At 37.5% G+C, this 20,262-nt stretch overlaps 1 protein-coding gene and 1 pseudogene across 1 annotated transcript; both read left to right on the forward strand.

Annotated features, from left to right (window-relative positions):
* Window positions 1-801: 801 nt before the first annotated feature.
* LOC131168406 (importin subunit alpha-9) lies at window positions 802-20,262 on the forward strand. The gene is made up of 11 exons (XM_058127791.1): window positions 802-1,121; window positions 1,772-1,988; window positions 2,513-2,666; window positions 6,939-7,041; window positions 11,980-12,164; window positions 12,556-12,635; window positions 13,258-13,408; window positions 17,942-18,023; window positions 18,111-18,169; window positions 18,243-18,548; window positions 19,808-20,262. Exons 1-11 carry the CDS (start codon window positions 1,067-1,069, stop codon window positions 19,970-19,972), a joined length of 1,557 nt encoding a protein of 518 aa, XP_057983774.1. The 5' UTR covers window positions 802-1,066; the 3' UTR covers window positions 19,973-20,262.
* On the forward strand, window positions 8,468-11,035 carry LOC131167935 (endoplasmin homolog; annotated as a pseudogene).

A 20,262-nucleotide genomic window follows, 5' to 3' on the forward strand; every position in this document is an offset into this window, starting at 1 on the left:
TTTATTAATAACACATATAAATGCAACAAAGGACATCTTTAAATAAGTCATGTAAACTTAAAATTCTTAAACAAATTATATTAAAATTTAACTTTAGTATTTTAGTCATACTAACTTATTTTGGGTATGATAAAAATAACACATGCCGTCCTTAATAATCATTTTAAGAAATACTAGCCATGGGCATGCAATATGTGCATGGTCCATGACTTTCTATTTTTTAAAACTTTTAAAAAATAAAATAAAAAAAATTAATTAATATAAGGACATTTTTAGATAATTGTAGATAGTCATAGGGTATTTTGTAATAATTATAAGCATTTTACATTATTTTAAGGGTATTTGAGGATAGTTATGGATAGTTAAAAGATTATTTTAGGATAATTATTGATAGTTATAGTCAATAGGGGTAAATTTGGTATTTTCAAAAACTTGACACCAAATAGAGAAATTCCCTTTATAGTGGTACAAAAATAGAAGACAAACACGACATTAAAATTCTATCGCCTGCACCGCATATCTGCGATTTACCTCCTACGTGTTGGCTGAGGGCACAACTGACGTAGGCGTGAGATTAGTCTGGCGTGTAAGTCTAGAATACCCAACATATCCAATAAAAAAATAAATAAAAAAAAAGGACGAAGAAGACAAACACGTTAAAAGTACTTGCACCTAAATGGACAAACACTATTAAAAATAAATTTAATTTAAAAAAAAATAATCATCTATTAAAATCAAAATTTAAAAAGAAAAATCGAAATTTCGTTAGCTCTTATTTTCCGTTGAAAAATAAACTTAGCCAAGACGAAAAAGTAAGAACAAAATAAACAAAAACAAGTAACAAATAATGCATTAATAAAGTTGATGACCAAAAAAAAGAAAAAAAAGAAGAAGAAAAACCAAAAACAAAAATAACAACGAAGAGGGAGTGGGGAATTTTCGCGCGTAGGTGCGAGAAGGCGATCGAAGCATTTGGGGAATCCGTCCGCCATCAGTGATTGCTTCATCATTCAAACTTACATATTCATCTCAGACGTAGTTCAGGAACTCTATTTGCAGCTTAACAATGGCGGATGAAGGTTTGGCTTCTCACAGAAGAGATCCTATTAAGTCTTCTTCAGGTATACTCATTCTAGTTATATTCGGACATTTCTCCTCTATTTTGCCCGAAAATCATATGTGGCAGCATTCGCAGTGTTTTTATATCGATTAAGTTTGAATACGGTGTTGAGGGAATTTGTAGGGTTTTTGTTACACTGTTCGACTGCTGAGAGAACCACCGAGGAATGAGTGGGAAATGTGCTTTTTAGAGTTATGGTTCGTGTTGTCTTAGTTTCCCAACAATGAAACACGCCACTACCTTGCTAAGGAGTTCACTATGCTCCTTTGAGCTGTGTTGACTTGCTTTCCACTTTGTTTCTCAACATCTAAGCGGACTTATGTGTGAGTTAAAAGTGGACGAGGTTCATAAAAGATTAAACCGTTTGGCATTTTTTCCAGAAATTTCGTTGTTTTGTCAGCCCTCAGTAAAATTGATTTTGATTATTCTTCCCCATCGTGTTGTTTTGAAACAAAATTTCTTTTAGATTGATGAATATGTTATGTGCTTCATTTTAATTATCAAATATTTTTAAAGCCTTCAATAACCAGTGAAATTATTTTTAGTGACTATTTTTTTCGGTTTCCAAATAGACTTAAAAAATCATTTTATTTATGTTGTTGGACCTGTTTCTTTCAGATGTCAAATGCTGACTAACAATATGGTTTTCAGTTGGAAATGCTGCGGCGCGCAGACGGCAACATGCAGTTACAGTTGCAAAGGAAAGGAGAGAGGCACTGGTGCGCACCAAGCGCCTTTGCAGAGTGGGGATTAGTGGTGATAGTGATGCTCTCCTTGAAAGTGAGATGATGATCGAGGAAGAGCAGTCAATTTTGGATGCTCAGACTTCTTCATCTGTGGAGGAATTAAAGTCTGCAGTTGCCTACCTGTATGTTACTTTATATTATTTTGGCTGCACAATAAATAAGTTCTATCTTTTAGTTCTATATGACAAATAGTTCTAAAACCTGGTTCAGTAACACATTTGTAACTCAGCCACAAAACATAAAGGGGTTTCATTTAGAAACTAGACTGTGGTTGTTATTGTTGTTTTACTGTATGGTTGTTATTGGATTGTTTATTTCACTCGATCTAAATGCCTATTGTAACCTATTCACATAGCTTGGCAAGTAAGGTTTGCTGATGAAATGGGAAAATAGTGCTGGGAAGCGCAACCTGTTAAAACTTATCTCTACTAATAGGTTGTTTTCTTGATAGTTTGGACGGTTTTTCTTGGAAACTTATCTCTATTCGTAATTTTATTTCTCCTATTGGCAAGATGTTATTTAGTAACGATAAGCAACACCACACAATTTCTGAATTTGTGTGTCCAAGTGTCTTCTAAAGCAAATTGTTTGCGTGGTGTTTATATAAAACCTCTTGCTTACCGTATCTTCATTATACAATCATTAGGGGGAAAGGTGCAATGCAGAAAAGGGTAACTGCCCTTCGTGAATTAAGGCGCTTATTGTCAAGATCTGAATTCCCTCCCGTTGAAGCGGCTGTTAAAGCTGGAGTAGTGCCTATTCTGGTGCAATGTCTTTCATTTGGTTCTCCAGATGAACAGGTTTAATGATCTTTCTAAATTATGTATTTGTATCATCACGTCAGCCTCGTGAAATTCTGTCACCAGCTGTCATTTGTTTTAACATGTTTTCTTTGATATGCATATAAACATGTATGCATATACATATGTGTGTGTGTATAGTATATACATGTTAAAAAGGGAGAAAATTACAGAGAAAGGAGGAGGATAAGATATCCTCCTACGAACAAAAACAAATGTAAAGAAACAAATATCATCACATCAAAGCCCCCTTTCAATCCTGCTGAAGACCTGACAGCAACATTCCTTGAAAGAAACCCAAAGAGTGAGCCCAAAAGGAGGCCAGGAAAGTAACTCTATCCTGAAGAAAATGCAAGGTATTTGTTTGGCCATCGAAAATCATTGCATTCCTTTCAATCCACAAGGTCCAAAAAATGCTGAAAACTAAGCATCTCCATAAAACTATTCCCCTCTTACTCCTCCCAAAGCCTCTGTAACTACCAGGGAAAAAAACACTAATAGTTATGGGCAACATCAAATTCTCCTCAAAGACAGAAAAGAAAAACCCAAAGCTAGCTAGCCATCTGACTATGTAGTGACAAATGGTCGCGAGCCTGGTTCGTCTCCAAACACATGACACACATATCTGGACTTATGGCATGTAAGATCTCCTCACTGCAGCAAATTGTTGGTGTTAAGCCTATTAAGAGCCAAAATCCACATAGAAGTCTTGATCTTAAAAGAAACTTAGCTTCCCAAATAAAATGGTTCAAGGGAAAACAAGGAGCTTTTGGCTTTTTCAGCAGCTGAGCTAGGAAATATTTGTGATAAAAAAAACCTGAAGAATCCCCAATCCATATCATTGAATCACTATCCACTAGAGGAACAAAATATTCCAGCACTCGTAAGAATATTGTCACATCCTAAGTTCCTATACCTCTCTCTCATCAAGATTCCTAAGAAGATGAAATTCCCAAGAAAGAGAACCCCCACCCACCCCACCACCCACCCACAAACAATAGTCAAAGCATTATGCAAGAGAGACAATCTGAAAAGACTAGGGAACATACACTCTAACGAGACCTCACACACCCAAACATCTTCCCGAACTGAATATGACTTCCATTCCCAACAGGAGAATGGGTAAGAGGGAAAAAGAAATGGGCAGCCTTAGAAATAAATTTCCAAGCGCGAGCATAACAAAAATTACCACTATCCCCATTAGTTGTTCTTATGCAATCCATACTTTCTTTTGATAACCATGTGCCATAAGGAATCAACTTCCAAGGGGAACCTCCATAATTATTTACCAACTAGCAAGATGTTTCAAGCACCAAGTTCCCAACCAAATCCCCCTCAAACTTAGGGCTTCTAACCTTCTCCTGACTGACTAAATGATCTATTTTCTCTTCCCTGATACCTGGCCACAAAAAGTCTCTCATAATTTTCTCCACGCCTGCTAGAACTCTAAAATGGAAAAGAAAATAAATGGGAATGTTGGAAAGAACAGCATTAATGAGAGTAATATGATCTCCCTAAAGATAAACGAGCCCTCTTCCAACCTTCCAACCTACTACCCACTATCTCCACCACTAGCTTCCAAAAAATAGAAGAATTATGATTCCCCAAGGGGGAGACCCAAATAAGTAGTAGGCCAATCTAAATAGCACAATGAGTTGAAGTAGCAAAATCCTATAACTCACCCTTGCTCCTACAACACCACTGTTATACATGTTGATCTTCAAGCTTGAAATTTTCTCAAATATTTAAGTAAAGTTAAAGCCTTTTGGAACTTCATGACATTGTCTGAAGGAAAAGTAGGGTATCATCAGCAAATTGGCGGTGAGAAACAATGGCATCATCCTTACCAACCTTAAGCCCCTAAATCACATTAAGGCCTTGAGCATGTCTCAACATGCCATTCAACACATCAATAACAAGGGTAAAGAGAAAAGGAAATGGAGGATCCCCCTTTGTCTCAAGCAAAGCCTTAAACCATGCCCTAGGTTGGCCATTCACTATCACAAACATAGTTATTGAGGATAAACATCCTTTAATCCAACTTCTCCATGTGCCTCCAAAGGCCTTTTTAGCCACAACGTGGTCCAAAAAGCTCGAACTCACCATGTAATTTTCAAATTCCAACTTGAATAAGACTCCGCTCCAACCCCTCCTCACATCCTCCGTGCCTTGGTTGACCTTTCACTATTGAGGATAAACATCCTTTAATCCAACTTCTCCATGTGCCTCCAAAGGCCTTTTTGGCCACAACGTGGTCCAAAAAGCTCAAACTCACCATGTCATTTTCAAATTCCAACTTGAATAAGACTCTGCTCCATCCCCTCCTCACATCCTCCATCACTTCATTAGGGACCAAAACAACATCTAAAATCTGCCTATCCTTATTGAAAACATATTGCTTCCAAAGTAATTGTGCCTCTGAACCCCTTTTGCAACTTTTTTTTTGACAAAATCTCAGCCAAAATTTTTGTAAAGGCCAATGATCAAACTGCCTGAAGTCTGCTTTGTCTTAGGAATAAGGGTTATAAAAGTAGAGTTAATAGTAAACACTTTTCTCCACCACTCTGTTATGATGAAATTCATGAAAGAACTCCAAAATATCCTCCTGCTTCACCTCTCAACTTTCCTGTAAGAACGTCCTAATAAAGCCATCCATGCTTGGAGCTTTATTTCTATCCTCCTCAGACGCAGCTCCCCTCACCTTCTCAATATTAATGGGTCTGTCCAGGTCAATAGCAAGTTTTTTACTAATAGGACACTCGAAGCCCTCTAAGGTCAACCTATACACAAACTCTTATGCAAATCTGTTGTCTCTTTCCCCATAAGTTTAGCAGCATACTTCCCAAGTAAACTCCAGTTCTTGAATAAAACTTTTCCTCCTCTCATTTGCCGCCCTATGTAACAATTTGGAAATACAATCCCCATCCTTCATCCACTTGACCCTAAACTTCTACCTTCTGCTAATCCCCTCCTGGAACAGGATCAAATCCAAATCATACTAAGGTGACCCTTCCTAATCCTATCCTCCTCATGATCCAATCCACACTCTTCCCACCTATCCAGGCTTTCAATCTTGTTAAAAATCACATTCTTTTGTTCTTTTAAATCTCCAGAAATGTTTTTATTCCATAATTTCAAATTGAGTTCAACGACTTCAACTTGTTCATAAATTTGAAACATGCCCACCCCTGAACTCTACCCTCTCTGCACTGTAATGATAGAAGGATGAGTCAACAACATATTTTCAAATCTGAATGGGATAGGGCCTCACTTATATTGACCTAATAATAACTTCCTGAGCAACATTTGGGAAGATATCCTCCCAATCATTAGCAAATAGAAAGCAATCAATTTGGGAGTATGATGCTCTACCTCGTAAAGCAATCCAAGTGAAATGAATGTTGCTTAAGGTCAATCCATAAGCTGACAATCATGAATGAAAGAGTTAAACATCCTCGTACAACTAGCCACCCTAGTATGCCCTAATAAGTCACTAGCGAGGCAAATGATGTTAAAATCCCTTCCAACCACCCAATGCAGGCTACAAGGCAAGCCAAACTCATCAAAGAAGGAGACCTGCATGGCAGATATCATGTGCCCATAAACTGAAGTGAACCACCAATCTCCTATTCCCCATCTAACAATATAGGAATAGAAAGAGACCCCACCACACAATCCCCCCAAATGATGCTATCCTGTATGCTGCATGATAATCGGCCCCTTTGGTGCTCCCGAGGAAGGATGGAAGGCCCAATATTAAGTTTTGACACCCAAAGAGCCCTCACTGAAACTATCCACCACCTCTACCTTATACAAAATATTTGGAGAAACTCTATTAGTTAAGTCTCTAACCATTCTATTCTTAGTAGTGCAACCTAAGCCCTGGCCATTCGAAGAGAGGAGCTTCATTGCTTATTCCTATTATTACCCAAAAGCCTCTCCCCCTTCTCATAAGTCATAATTAATCGAGGAAGCAAGTCTACCTAGTTCTTTGCCCAATCTAGATGATTTCCCCCTCTCCCCTGCACCCACTCTACCAATCCTAGCATCCAAACATTTTTTTCCAGCTAGGCAGTGAGCTTTCCCAAAAAATATTGAATGATGTTTGATGGTCATGTATGAATATGTAATACTGAAGGACAGAATTTGCATGTGTAGATGATCCATCTTTTAAGTTTCTGCTTACTGTATGTATTTAGAATGACAAATTTAGTGAGGACCTGTGGAAGGAGATCTTGATAAATATTTTTTCAATGGGTGGGCATATTGCAGTTGCTTGAAGCATCTTGGTGCCTTACCAATATTGCAGCAGGGAAACCAGAAGAGACGAAAGCTTTGTTGCCTGCATTACCTTTGCTCATTGCTCATCTTGGAGGTTGGTAATGACTTATAATTTAACTAAGAGAGAAAAAAAGAATTTTTGGGTTTTTTTTTTTCCTTGTTCCTATCTTGAAGAACTCGTAAAAATACGAGTCCTAAAACAATATGCATGAATGGTTGCAAACCTCCATTTTAAACTTAAATAGTTAAATGTTGAAATGAAGCCCTTTTGAATCTACAAGGCACAAGCTCATCATTGGCATTGCTTATGATTCCAGATGCATTCATAATTATATATGAAGGTTTAGTTTTGTGAGGTCTTTTATGCGTGAAACAATTTCCCTTGGTTTGATGCTTACCAAATGCAAGACTATTTTTTTTTTTTTTTCAGAAAAATTTTCATGAGCCTCTAAGATATATTTTTTATGCTATTTTTCTATGTTTTGTTTGTAGTAACCTTACTAGTCAAGATGCATGTGCATTGCATTTGAAAATTTAATGAATGAGAAAATTAAATGACAAATGAGGTTAGTTGAATTCCTGTAAAATATACGTCTAGTTTAGCTGGAAAAAAATTAATAATTAATTTTGTTACTGGTAAAGTGAAATGTCAACTCTTTTGTATGGAGTTTTGATTTCTCATGGGAACGATATTGACTTTTTCTATTGGCATGTCATTAGACAACAGTGCTGAATTCTTTGGAGAGATGTATGTCATTTGACCAAATCTTACAAGTGAAGATAGATTTTTCAATTTTTTAGGTGGGTTTTGAATTATAGGTTTTTTAGTACTAAAATCTTTGAATTGATGTTTTTGGTCTGTTTCGCCTTGATGTTATTTGAAAAAATTTTCATGGATGAAAATAGTGCCTTTTTTGCTTATTGAGGACTCAAGGGCAAAAAATAAAACAGTGAATTACAACCTATTGTATCTTGTGGAGGAGACTCAAGGATTATTAAACTTTTTCCTGTGTAGGGTATTTGGGGGTTTCACTAGCCAATCGACATACTGATTTCCTATACCATGGCCATGTTGGATGACACAAGTCCAATCTCCAGTTAAAAGTTCTTGGCATGCCCTTAGTGATACCTTTATTCAAGCTTCAATCTCCCTGCTATTCTTTAAGGTTCTAATGGCTAGGAGGAATCTAGCTGCACACTTTATGGTCTTTTAATTTGATAGCTTCTGTTTCTAAGAAGATAACCTTTCATATAGGATACAAATTTATTTCATTATGAGAGATTAGAAGATATATAATTCTAGTTAGAATGTATAGGAGTATTTTTGCATAAACAAATTTAAAAAGTAAGGATACTTTTGTATAAACTTAAAAAGCAAGCATGTAGTGCTATGTGCTTAAAGTGTGCATAGTAGTTTAGTGATATGTGTGTGTGATAAAGGATATTATTCAGTAGGATGCTACTAGAAACAGTTGCGAGGATGATGAGTAAGTGGATAGTCCCTTCTTTCTGCTTCTTGTATGCCTTCCCTCTCTTCTTCCATATCAGAGGCAGTATTACCTGCTAATGCAGGAGGTAATTCTGAAAAATTTGCAAATCCGTGAAAGGTAGAAGAGAAGATCAGTGCTGTTCCAAATGGCTTATCTGCTGAGTGATGTCACTGAGAGGGAAGTGGAGTCCATGTCGAAGAGATCTCTCCGCAGGGAAGTTTGAGTTTCAGTCATATATGTTTAGGCTTGTGGATATTCTTATCAACTCTCTTTACAGAAACAAAGACATTTTTTTGAGGGTCATGTCCAATGCTTCTGATGCACAAGACAAGATTAGGTTCCTTCGTCTCACTGATAAAGAGATTCTGAGGTGAAGTTTATAGGTCAAAGGTTGTGATCCAGATTAAGTTACATGAAGAAAATAAAATTCTTCCAATCTAAAATAGAGGTATGGGGATGACCAAGGAGGATGTGGTTAAGAACTTTGGAACCATTGTAAAGTCTGGAACCTCAGCTTTTGAGGGGAAAATGCAAATGAGTGGAGATCTTAATCTTATTGTGCAGTTTGCTGTAGGGTTCTACTTCTGTGACTTGTTGCACTTGCTGATGATGGTGAAATCATTAGCAAGAAAATGATGACAAACAGCATTTATGGGAGTCAGAGATTGATGGGTCATTTGCAGTTTCTGACGTGTATGGAATGTGTCAGTCAGTCGTGGAACAGAAATCATATTGATCTTACAGATGAAACTGGAAAGAGTACTTGGAAGATAGCAAATTAAAAAATCCATTGAGGAAATATTCTGAATTTATCAACTTCCTGCGGATGAAGTGTGTCAAGTGATGAAGAGGAAACATCTGAAAGCAGCTCTTCTGAGGAAGAAGTGTAAGATGAAGATGCTGAGAAGGGGGAAGATGAATCTGCTGAGAAAAAGCTTAAGATAAAGAAGGTGAAATTGTGAAATCTGCTGACAGTGAGTCATGTACTCCTGCATTGTCCATGGACCAAGAAATTGTGGAACTTGGTCATCTCCATTGTAATTCAGAAATGGATTACTGCAGCTAGGGGTGAGCATTCGGTTGGTACTGTTAATTCAGTTAATTAACTGAAAAATTTTGGTTAAAAAATCTCATTAACGAACCAAAATTATATATTAACCGAACTCAAAACCGACCGAACTGAATTTCGGTTAAATCAGTTAACCAATTTTAACCAATTTAATATTTTAATAAATATAAAATTTTAATATTTATAATATATAAAAATATATATAATTTTAGGATATATAATATAAAAAATAATTTAATATATATAATGTATATAATTATTTATTATTAATTTATACTATTCGGTTAATTTGGTTAACCGAATATATTAAACTCAAAAACCTAACCAAAAACCAAAAACCAAAATTCAATGAAAATGAAAACCAAACCAAACTGAATAAATTTTTAACTGAACGAAACCTACCGAATTCACTCGGTTAATTCGGTTAATTTGGTTTTAACCAAATTATGCTCACCCCTAACTATAGCTACAGTGGTAGGTGAACTATTGGCTTGGAAAGGGATCTGATCTTTATAAGGGAGAGGAGCTCTTTCTCTCATTCCCCTACCTATATTCTGTACCAAGTGGAGAGAGAAATAGAAGAGCCTTTCAAGGAATTATCTCTCCTATTCAGGCTGTCATGGATCATTGGATTACTATGAAAGGGATCCCATTGTAATCCTTGATTTTCTTGATACTTTTCAGCAAGGAGTGTTTCTTTCTTGTTGTTTCTTTGTACTTGGGTGGCATCCCCTTGATGCCTTGTTTTATATAATTGCTCTTTGCTGATAAAAAAAGTTAAAGACGGTGAAGGAAATAAGTTACAACTGGGATCTTTTGATGATGTGAAGGCTATATGGTTATAGAATTCAAAGGAGGTGACAGATGAAGAGGACACCAAATTCTACCACTCTCTAGCAAATGAATTTAGTTACAAGTAGCCTCTAGCTTGGTGTCACTTTTCAGCTGAAGGTGATGTTGAGTTCCAAGGCTGTTTTGTTTGTGCCTCCTATGTCTCTTCATGATCTCTATGGGAGTTACAATACCAACAAGTCCAATGTGAAGTTGTATGTCAGACTAGTCATCATCTCAGATGAATTTGATGTGCTTTTACTGAAGTATCTAAGCTTCTTGAAGGGTCTTGTTAATTCTGGTACATTGTCACTTATGTATCATGAGAAATGCTTCAAAAATACTGCAGTTTGAAGACAATCAAGAAGAAACCCATCCAGAAGGCCCTTGATTTGATCCATAGAATTGCTGAAGGATGCTGATGAGTCTGGGGACAAGGAAAAAGAAGATGTTGAAAAATCAGGCTATAATGAGAAAAAGCTCAATATGAAAACTTCTGGGATGAGTTTGGCAAGTCCATAAGCTTGGCATACTTGAAGATGCACTGCTTGCCAAAACTTCTAATATTTGAGAACACAATATCTGGTGGAAAATTAGTGTCACTAGATCTGTACATTTCAGGAACAAATTTGAATTCTGATGAAAAAAAATTTCTATTTGGACGGGTTTATGCTGAATTGCTTTACTTGGATGGGTAGAATGTTTATTCATGTGTTTATTATTTGATTAAACTGCTGTATTTGAATGGGTTTATACAAGTTATCCTTCTTTAGAATGCTTATTCTTGTAAGTTTTTAGTTGGCAATGTGCATACTTCGTGAGGCAAAATGCTTGCCGAAATCATTAGTAGATCAATGATAAGGCTCTAAGAAAGTATGCTCTATGCACCTTGCCTTTTTCCCCCCCTTTCTTTTTTATGTCTTGCACATCTCTATACTTGTAGAAATCATTAGTAGATCAACAATATGGTTGGTGCATCATATGGATTTAGTTTTTGAGAAAGACAAGACTAATTGTGATTACTTGAGTCTCATGTCAGGTGGAAGGGAGAGCTCATAGTTGGGAAAATTTTTGGTGAAATATATGTGTGAAGGAATCTAAATAGGGCTCTCTTTAGACAGCAGATCCTAGAAAAATGCTTGTCGAATCTCATGCAGCTGCAGCATCATCAGCTTGCTTTAGAAAAGTATCTATCATTGATTGACTCGGCAGTTGAACTATTCCATTTAGTGTCTTTATATGTTTCTTAGGCTCCTGTTAGAAATTGTTCATTTAGATTACTGTTTGGAGAATTTTTGGTTATCAGGCTGACATCCCTTGCCTTTCATAGCGAAAACAGACATTGTTTGGGAATTAATGGCCTATGTTATTTAAAGGAATCATTCTGCCACGTGTAGCAGGATTCTGTGACTATAAGATATACAGATCCAGAAAATGAAAATAAAAAATGAATGGGGAAAAAATAGCTCATTGTGGTGGTTTGCAATTTTTTATACAAATTGAAGGCCCCACCTTGATCGCCATGGAAGTACATTATTTCTTCTCGTCATTGCATTTTTCCTTTGTTATAATCTATTGGGTTCATATACACTTTATTGTTCACTTTCTCATTTGGCAATTAAATGTGCACTTAAATGTGTAGAGAAGAGTTCCTTGCCTGTTGCTGAGCAGTGTGCATGGGCATTGGGTAATGTTGCGGGTGAAGGAGAGGAACTGAGAAATATCTTGCTATCACAGGGAGCCCTCCCACCACTTGCAAGAATGTTGCTGCCAAACAAGGGTTCAACTGTGCGAACAGCTGCTTGGGCTTTGTCAAACCTGATCAAGGTTTTGAACTTTTTCATTAAATAAAAAACTGCATCTCTAAGAATTCTGCTTTAACCAGGCAACTAATTGAGTGGATTATAATGGAAACAACTGAATATGGCATTTTTTGGTTGCTGAATAGGTTTATGTTGTAAAAAATTTCTTCCATTGGTTTCACCTACCTATGTTAGGGAGAGCAATAGTTCACCTGCCCCACCTAGAGAGCAATAGTTCACCTGCCCCACCTATAGGATTGATTATGCAGTTCTGGAACTCTTGTCGGGTTTAGAACCCCGTTTGGAACTGGATATGATAGGCTTACTACTATTCTTGTTTTTCCTCCATTTCCTGCTGCTGATAATTATACCTTTTGGTTTCATTTGGAATATGATTTCAGTCTATTTGGTTGTAGGGACCAGATTCTAAAGCTGCAACAGAACTCATAAAAATTGAAGGTGTACTGGATGCAGTTATTCGACATTTAAGAAAAGCGTAAGTAGTTGTGAATTTTTTAATTTGGGGATCATATGGAGTTGTCAGTGGGTGTAATGGTGTGTGGACTGCTGTCCAGACAGCTTTGTTAGACAGCATTCCAATCATAAACCAGATGGAGGAATGAGATGCCAAAAACCACATTGCCTGTCTGAGAGCAGATGTACTATACAGATCTGCTGTATGTGTCAGCACTATATTAGAGTGTCGTATGCCCTCTATACTCTTTGACGCTTCCCCTGTAGCAGAAATTATACGACTTAGAAGGCTTCAAGTTATAAAGGAAAACTGCTGAGGAAGGCAGCTAACATTTTAGCTCGTAAATTGGTTCACCTTCACATGCCACTTGTCTACATTTTTTAAGTCCCCTTTCGCTGCCAAGCTCCTTTTGTTGCGAAGGGTTCACTTGTTTGATGGAAAATAGTTGTTGTGGGACGTTTCCAAAGAAAATGTTTCTTTTCTTCCTAATTCCTTATGTTATCGTTTAGGGAATTGTTATCATGTATCTTCACTTCGCTTTGAAAATTATGGCGTCTTAAAATTTAAGCTCTTTAAAAACACCTCCAGATTTTAGTTGAAAGAAACAGAGCTTAACTACCGCCATTTTGCTTGTTAAATTCAGGGATGAGGAGTTGGCGACTGAAGTAGCCTGGGTAGTTGTGTATCTCTCAGCGCTTTCAAATGTTGCTACTAGTATGCTGGTGAAGAGTGGTATCCTTCAAATACTGGTGGAAAGATTGACAACATCAAACTGTTTGCAATTGCTTATACCGGTAAAATACAAAATAAGTGACTAAACTAGCTCGTTTAAATTGTTCATGACTGCAGTTGCAGTAGCTGCTGCATATATTTTTTCTTAGCGAATCATGCAGTTATTTATTTACATTTACTCAGTTTGTGTAGAAGCAGTTTGGTATGGTTTGGATGTCAGTTTGCTATGAAATTCTATACCTTCTTTTATGTTCTGCGTGGAGACTACTTTTTGTCTAGCCAATCACCCTGCTTGAATTTTGAAGTGTAAAACACTGTGGTGTAACATGTACGAATAATTCATGTCTACTGCCCAACTTAAAAATTGTTCCTGAATGTTTCTGTAAACTTTCTACTTGAGTGAGTGATCTTAGAATGAGCTCTATGAGCCAACCACCAGTGACCCTGCCGGGGGGGAGGGGAGAGGGAAGAAAAAAAGAGCTTAATGACATGAGTAATTTTTTATTGTTTGGAAATTAATTGGAGTGAATAAAGTGAATCAAGTAACTGTTTTTTTTTTTTTTTTGTTATTTTTTATACTTAAATTATTTTATCAGCGAAGAGAAAATTCACTAAAAGGGCACCAAGGGGGTGCCACCCATGTACAAACAAGAAGAGAGAGAACGGAAAGATGGATCAACACTGTGACAATGTATCCAAGAGATCAAAAATTAAATGTGTTTCCAGCATATACTACCTAGTGAACTAGCTTCTAAGTGTGGTAACTAGTAAGCCATCTATATTTGAGGATTTTGGAAGAGGTGGATGTCCCTTCAAAGCTCTAGCATTTCTTTCTTTCCATGCAATCCTGAAGATAGTAAGAGGAACCAAAGACAGGGCTTTTCTCCTTTCTCTATTCGTAGAAATACCCTTCCAGGCCCAGATTTCCTTGCCACGGGTCGTTGGTTGTGGAGAGGAAACCATTTGACTTGTTCCTTGATGAAGAACAAGATTATTGCCCTAGGATCACTTATTATTGTAAGGCCGGTAGGGTCTCCATCTTCTTGGCGGTGGAAAAGGTGGACTGGTTTCTTGAATCTTGTACTGGTTTCTGGGCTGGCAATAAACCTCTGTTTTGGTTTGTAAGGAAGAGTAAGGATGAGAAAACCCTAATGCTCCAACTCAAAAAAAAACTGGCTTCAATGGGCTCCTTTGTCAGGAATCAACGAAGGTGGATGAGGCACTTAGCTTTCCTAGAAGTTTTCAACTTCAAAGGTTGGCGTAGAATCTCAACAGAGGGAGTTGGGCCATCTTCCCAGGCCTGCTCAGAGAGCTAACGAGCAACCAGGAATCGATCAGCCACCCTCTGCAACAAAGAGGACTCTTCTCACATCAAAGCAGCCAGGAATTCCAGTCCCACAGGTTGATTGGATCCTGCCCCCACTGTGGCCACCGCATAAGCGTCTCCCTCAGGAATTGCCCTGTGCAAGTGGAGAGTCTCAAGAAAGACTAACTGCTCCCACGCGCTTTTTTGCTTGGGTGGTTGTGGGAGACTCAAAGCCTGGATGACAGCTGGATCCCCCTCCGTCTAGGCCCAAAAGTCACTTCCCCCTTTTCCAATCCAAAACCATGCTCCTTGGGTCCATTGTATAAAAATACAGGACTGGGAATCCGTCCTCTCCTCCCCATTAACCTTCAACCTAACATAACCCCCATTCCTCTTAAGGAGGATGGACCCTCTTCGCCCAACACTCCTCTAGGTAATGCAGATACAGCCAAACTGAGAAGGAATGGACTAATTCTGATGTTTCTTCAAGGAGCCTGATTGAAGCTCAGGGTTCAGGACTGTTTAAAAAACCCCCGTTCACAGAGAATTTACTCAAGAGAGACCCTCTTTTTTCTCAAGAATTGACAGGTTTGTAAAGATCGCCCCTCGGCCTACTTCTGATCATTTTCTCATTTTGTTGGACACTGGAGAAATTATTTGGGGATCAGCTCCAATCTGCTTCGAAAACATGTGGCTTAAACAAGAAGATTTTGGAAAGCTCATCAAGGAGTGGTGGGCTTGTTCCCACTTTAAAGGCTTTGCAAGTTTCATTCTTATTTGCAAGTTGAAAATAGACCAAAGGAAAGCTCAAATGGTGGGAAGAGAACACCTTTGGAGACTTCCATGTGAAGAAAGAAACCACATTGGGGAAAATCCAGGATCTTGGTGTTAAAGAGCTTACTCGAAGCCTTAATGATGAAGAAAAAAGTAGGCGGACCCTCGTGCGGAAAGATTTATCCAAGAGTATTAATGTGGAGGAAATTGCTTGGAGACAAAAGTCTAGGGCCTGATTTGAAGAAGGTGACTGCAAAACCAAATTCTTCCATCGCATAGCCAATGCCTATAAAGAGATAGGCCTGAACAAAGTCATCATAAATGGTGAAAATTTAAATGAAGAAGGGTACAACAAAGAAGGTATTTGCAAATTATATGAAGACCTTTACCATGAGCACTCATCCTGGAGACTAGTTTGAGGATAAGTTTTAATAAAATCTGCCAACCCACGGATTGGTGGCTGAATTTAGTGAATAAGAAACCTTTATGCTCTTTAAATTTTAATGGTGATAAAGCTCCAGGCCCCAATGGCTTCTCCATGTTTTTTTCCAGGCAAGAAGCTGATGTTATCGAAGTCTTTGATGGGTTTCACTCCACAGGCAGATTTTTGGATAGCATGAATTCCACCTTTATTATGCTGATTCCTAAGAAGGCAGTGGCTGTCAATATCAAAGATTTTCAACTAGTTAGTCTGGTGGGCAGTGTCTGCATGCTTTTGCATAAGGTTCTCGCCACAAGATTGAGAAAAACAATCCCAGAAGTGAGCACCAGCAAGCTTTTGTTGAAGGTAGGCAAATTGTGGATGCTGCCCTCATTGCTTAATAAATTGTGGATGGACAGTCACTCTAGAGCTGGAAAGGGAGGAATTCTTGCAGACTTGATATGGGAAAAGCCTTTGGCCATTTTTGTTGGAGTTTTCTTCTGTAAGCTCTAAAAAAATGGATTTTGGGAGCTTATGGTGCAAATATATTGAGCAGTGTCTCACCACACTGTCCTCCATTCTGGTTAACGGCGTCTTTCAGGGTTCTTCCGTTACGCCAGGGGATTACGACAGGTAGATCCCCTTCCCCTTTGCTTTTTATAATTTTCATGGAAATTCTCAGCCTTTTGTTGTAAAATGCCACAAGAGCAAGACTCTTAAAAGGCCTAACAGTGGAGGGAAATGGTAGGTAGCTGGAAGTTTCTCACCTCCTCTTTGGGGATGACACTATGATATGTCTTCTATGAGGTGGAAGCTCACCAAATTCTTAAATCTCAGATGCTTACTTCTTTGTTTCAAAGCAAACTCTGCTTTGAAAGTGAATCTGGGGAAGAGTGCATTTAGCCCCTTCAGAAATGTGAATGATAGCAACTTCTTGTCTGGTTTCACACCATCTTTGAATTGTTAGTGGCATATAGAAAGGGTGGTAAGGTTCCTTACCTTCAATTATGGTTTTATATAATGCCTTGAAGATATAATCATGGTTTTAAATCGCGGTAGCGGGTAGTGTAACGTAACGGTAACAGGTGTAACGGGAAGCAGGAGTAGCGGATGTTACATAACGGGAAGCGGGTGTAACGGCTGTGAATTTTTTTGAAGCACACACAACCTTGTGCATATTAACGTACTTGCATGTTTTAAGCTTTTGGCCATTCTTAGAAAGGGTTTTAGTGTATTTTGGACCCTTTAGTTCGAGTAACTAAGTTATTTGGTAAGGGCAACAAGTTTACATTTGTTTTAAACCATCATTGATAGAAAATTACGTGTGCGCGCGTATTTATACTTCTCATTGTTCTTATCTGTGATAAATTCTTATGTGTGCTAAATGAATTAATAAAATAAAGTACATTATACACTCCATTAGTCTATTAGACATATAAGACATACGAATAATATAAATATAAAATAGCTAGAAAAGAAAGAAGGTTGAAGTTGAATAATAAAGAACATAAATATCACATTACTAATATTATTATAAAAAAATTCCTTACAAGTTAGTATTTTGAAATTGTTAATTAATGCATCTATTGTGAATATTTAAAGAAAAAGCAAATTTTGTATCATTGTCATCCTCATTATAATCTTTTCCCCCTCTTGCCACTTGGTATATTGAGAATGATATATGAAAGAGAGAGAAAAAGTGAGAAGAAAAAGTAAAAAATAAAATATTTTTTTGGTGTAACAGTCTTGTAGCGGTTACGTAACGGCCGTAGCGGCCTTTACGTAACGGTCGCGGTCCGTAACGGCCGCTACGGCCGTGATTTTTCTTCCCACTGATTTCGCGGTGTGTAACAGTATCGGTAACCCAAAAAACCTTTAGGTAACGGCGTTACGTAACGGTCGCGGCCTTTATTTAAAACCATGGATATAATGCACATCTTGCAGTATATCAGTGACAATTGTGTATTTCATTTTGTAAGGTGTATGTATATACTTGTGGCCTTGTAGATGTAGATTGAATTAAAAAAATTAACTCACGAGGCTTTCATAGGAGTTTGGCCAGGTTGCCAGATCATGACACAGTTTTCTGTCTAGGTGCTGCGAAGTTTGGGTAATCTTGTGGCTGGGGATGCTCACACAACTTATGTCGTTCTTGTTGCTGGTCATGAAGTCACAGGCTAGTGAACTACTCATGTTTCACTTGAATACTTTTTTATCACATGATTCATGTTAAGTAATGATTTTTTTTTTTTAACATGTTCAGATAATGTTATAGCAGCACTGGTAAAATGTTTGAAGAGCGAGCACCGGGTCTTGAAAAAGGTATGTTTATTTTCTTTACTTTATTAGAATTAATCTTGGCAACCTTTCATAGGGAGATCTATCATTTATGTAGGAAGCAGCTTGGGTGCTATCTAATATAGCGGCTGGTTCTGTGGAGCAAAAGCAGTTGATATATTCAAGTGAGGCAGTGCCCTTGTTGTTGCGCCTCCTTTCAACTGCTCCATTTGATATAAGAAAAGAAGTAGCATATGCGCTAGGTAATCTCTGTGTTGCCCCCACAGAAAGTGCTGGAAGGCCTAATCTGATTCTGGAGCATTTGGTTTCACTTGTTGGTAGAGGTTGTCTTCCTGGTTTTATCGAGTTGATTAGGTCTGCAGATACTGAAGCTGCAAGACTTGGACTGCAATTCATGGAGTTGGTAAGCAGATCAGATGCTCTCATTGTTAATTTTTATATGATTAGCACATTAGTGGATTTTGCTCGTAGACCGCATCTTTTTGCAAGCTTTAATTTCATGTAGCAGTTCAGGTATTTTTTTTTTATCATAATACCACATCACTTAGCAAGTTGATGTTTTGTTTGGCTTGTTTCACTGGTTATTATCACATGATACTTTTCCAATTTTTTCAAGCTTTTGGAAAACAAAGACGAAGGCTAGGTGTTTTTAATCATTGAGAAGGGAGATGTGAACCTTAAGGAATCTGTTACTTTTTGGATAAAGCTATGTAAATAAATTACATATACTTTTTGTTATTTGTCATGTAGCCGACCCCACCTAGTGGGGGGCTTAAGGCTTGGTTTGTGTTGTTGTATATTCTTAAAAATCCAAATTAAGAAAATTGCAGAGATTATATATATATATATATGAATAAACATAATTTCTATACTACTTATTGGTCAATTTATTAAGTCCTGCTAACAAATATGTATAACATAACAAAGTTCAAATTGTTTTCATGATTCAAGATGTTACTTTCAATTGTTTTGAAAAGGTTTAGGTTCACGAGGTTTAGACATCATCAAGGTTCAGGAGTTTTAGACAACAAATCATATTTTGGAATTTGTATTGTCTAAACATCTGATTAATATTTTATAGCAAAACCTAGCTTAGAATTCAAATGTCCAAAATGAGTTAGGCTCAACAAAACGGTGCAGGAGAGGCCTCTTTCTTTTTTTAGGGGTATTTAGGGGTACGAATGCATAAGTGTCACTACATAATGTGTTTATCTTTCCAGAGTCAGATAGTTTGTACTGCCTCATGGAGTTCTAGGCATCATCTTGTGGCATGTCTCAATTGAGCCTTTTAAAACGTTAATGTGAAGAGAAACACAATCATCCACTATAACAGCGCCGCTCCCCCCCCACCCCCCCGCGGGGCCCAAAACCTCCAAAAGAGGTGATGAATAGATTTTGTGTTCATATTTCATATGTACATAGTATTGTGATCCTTTTTGTGGCCAGCAGATGTGGGTTAATTTTCCTGCTTGATAATTAAAATAGATGATTTCCATCACAAAAGCAAAAAACAACGGGTTATGCTGCTTCTATGTTTCTTATTTTGTACATTATGGTTGTTATGAAGGATGGGATTTGCTCGTTAATTTACAGCATAGTGAATCTGTGAATTGAAGGATGTATTTTGATGTTGAACAACTGTTTATTCTTTTGTATGCTTAGGTCTTGAGGGGTATGCCAAACGGTGAGGGCCCAAAGCTCGTAGAGAGAGAGGACGGGATCGATGCAATGGAAAGATTCCAATTTCACGAAAATGAAGACCTTCGAAACATGGCAAATGGGTTGGTTGATAAGTATTTTGGTGAGGATTACGGGCTGGAAGAGTGAACACCATGTGCTCAGGCCAAGCTATGCAGGGATTTTTCAATGACCTCCAAGCTCCCATGTTCCATTCCATGGCTTTGTACAACCAGCAGTTTGTTGGGAACCATCAAAGTTAAATTAACTAATGTAGAATTTATTTCTGTAGTGAAGTGAGTTTCAATATGTCAGTATGCAACCATGGTACTCTCTCCATTTTGCATATTCAAAATAAGAGAAATCTTGTTTGTATCATTAGCTTGAAAACACCTCAGCTTCAATGAAAGTTTTGATTAAATTCATAATTTAGTTAAAAA

This window comes from Malania oleifera, chromosome 11, assembly GCF_029873635.1.
Source record: "Malania oleifera isolate guangnan ecotype guangnan chromosome 11, ASM2987363v1, whole genome shotgun sequence".
NCBI classification, from domain to species: Eukaryota; Viridiplantae; Streptophyta; class Magnoliopsida; order Santalales; family Ximeniaceae; genus Malania; species Malania oleifera.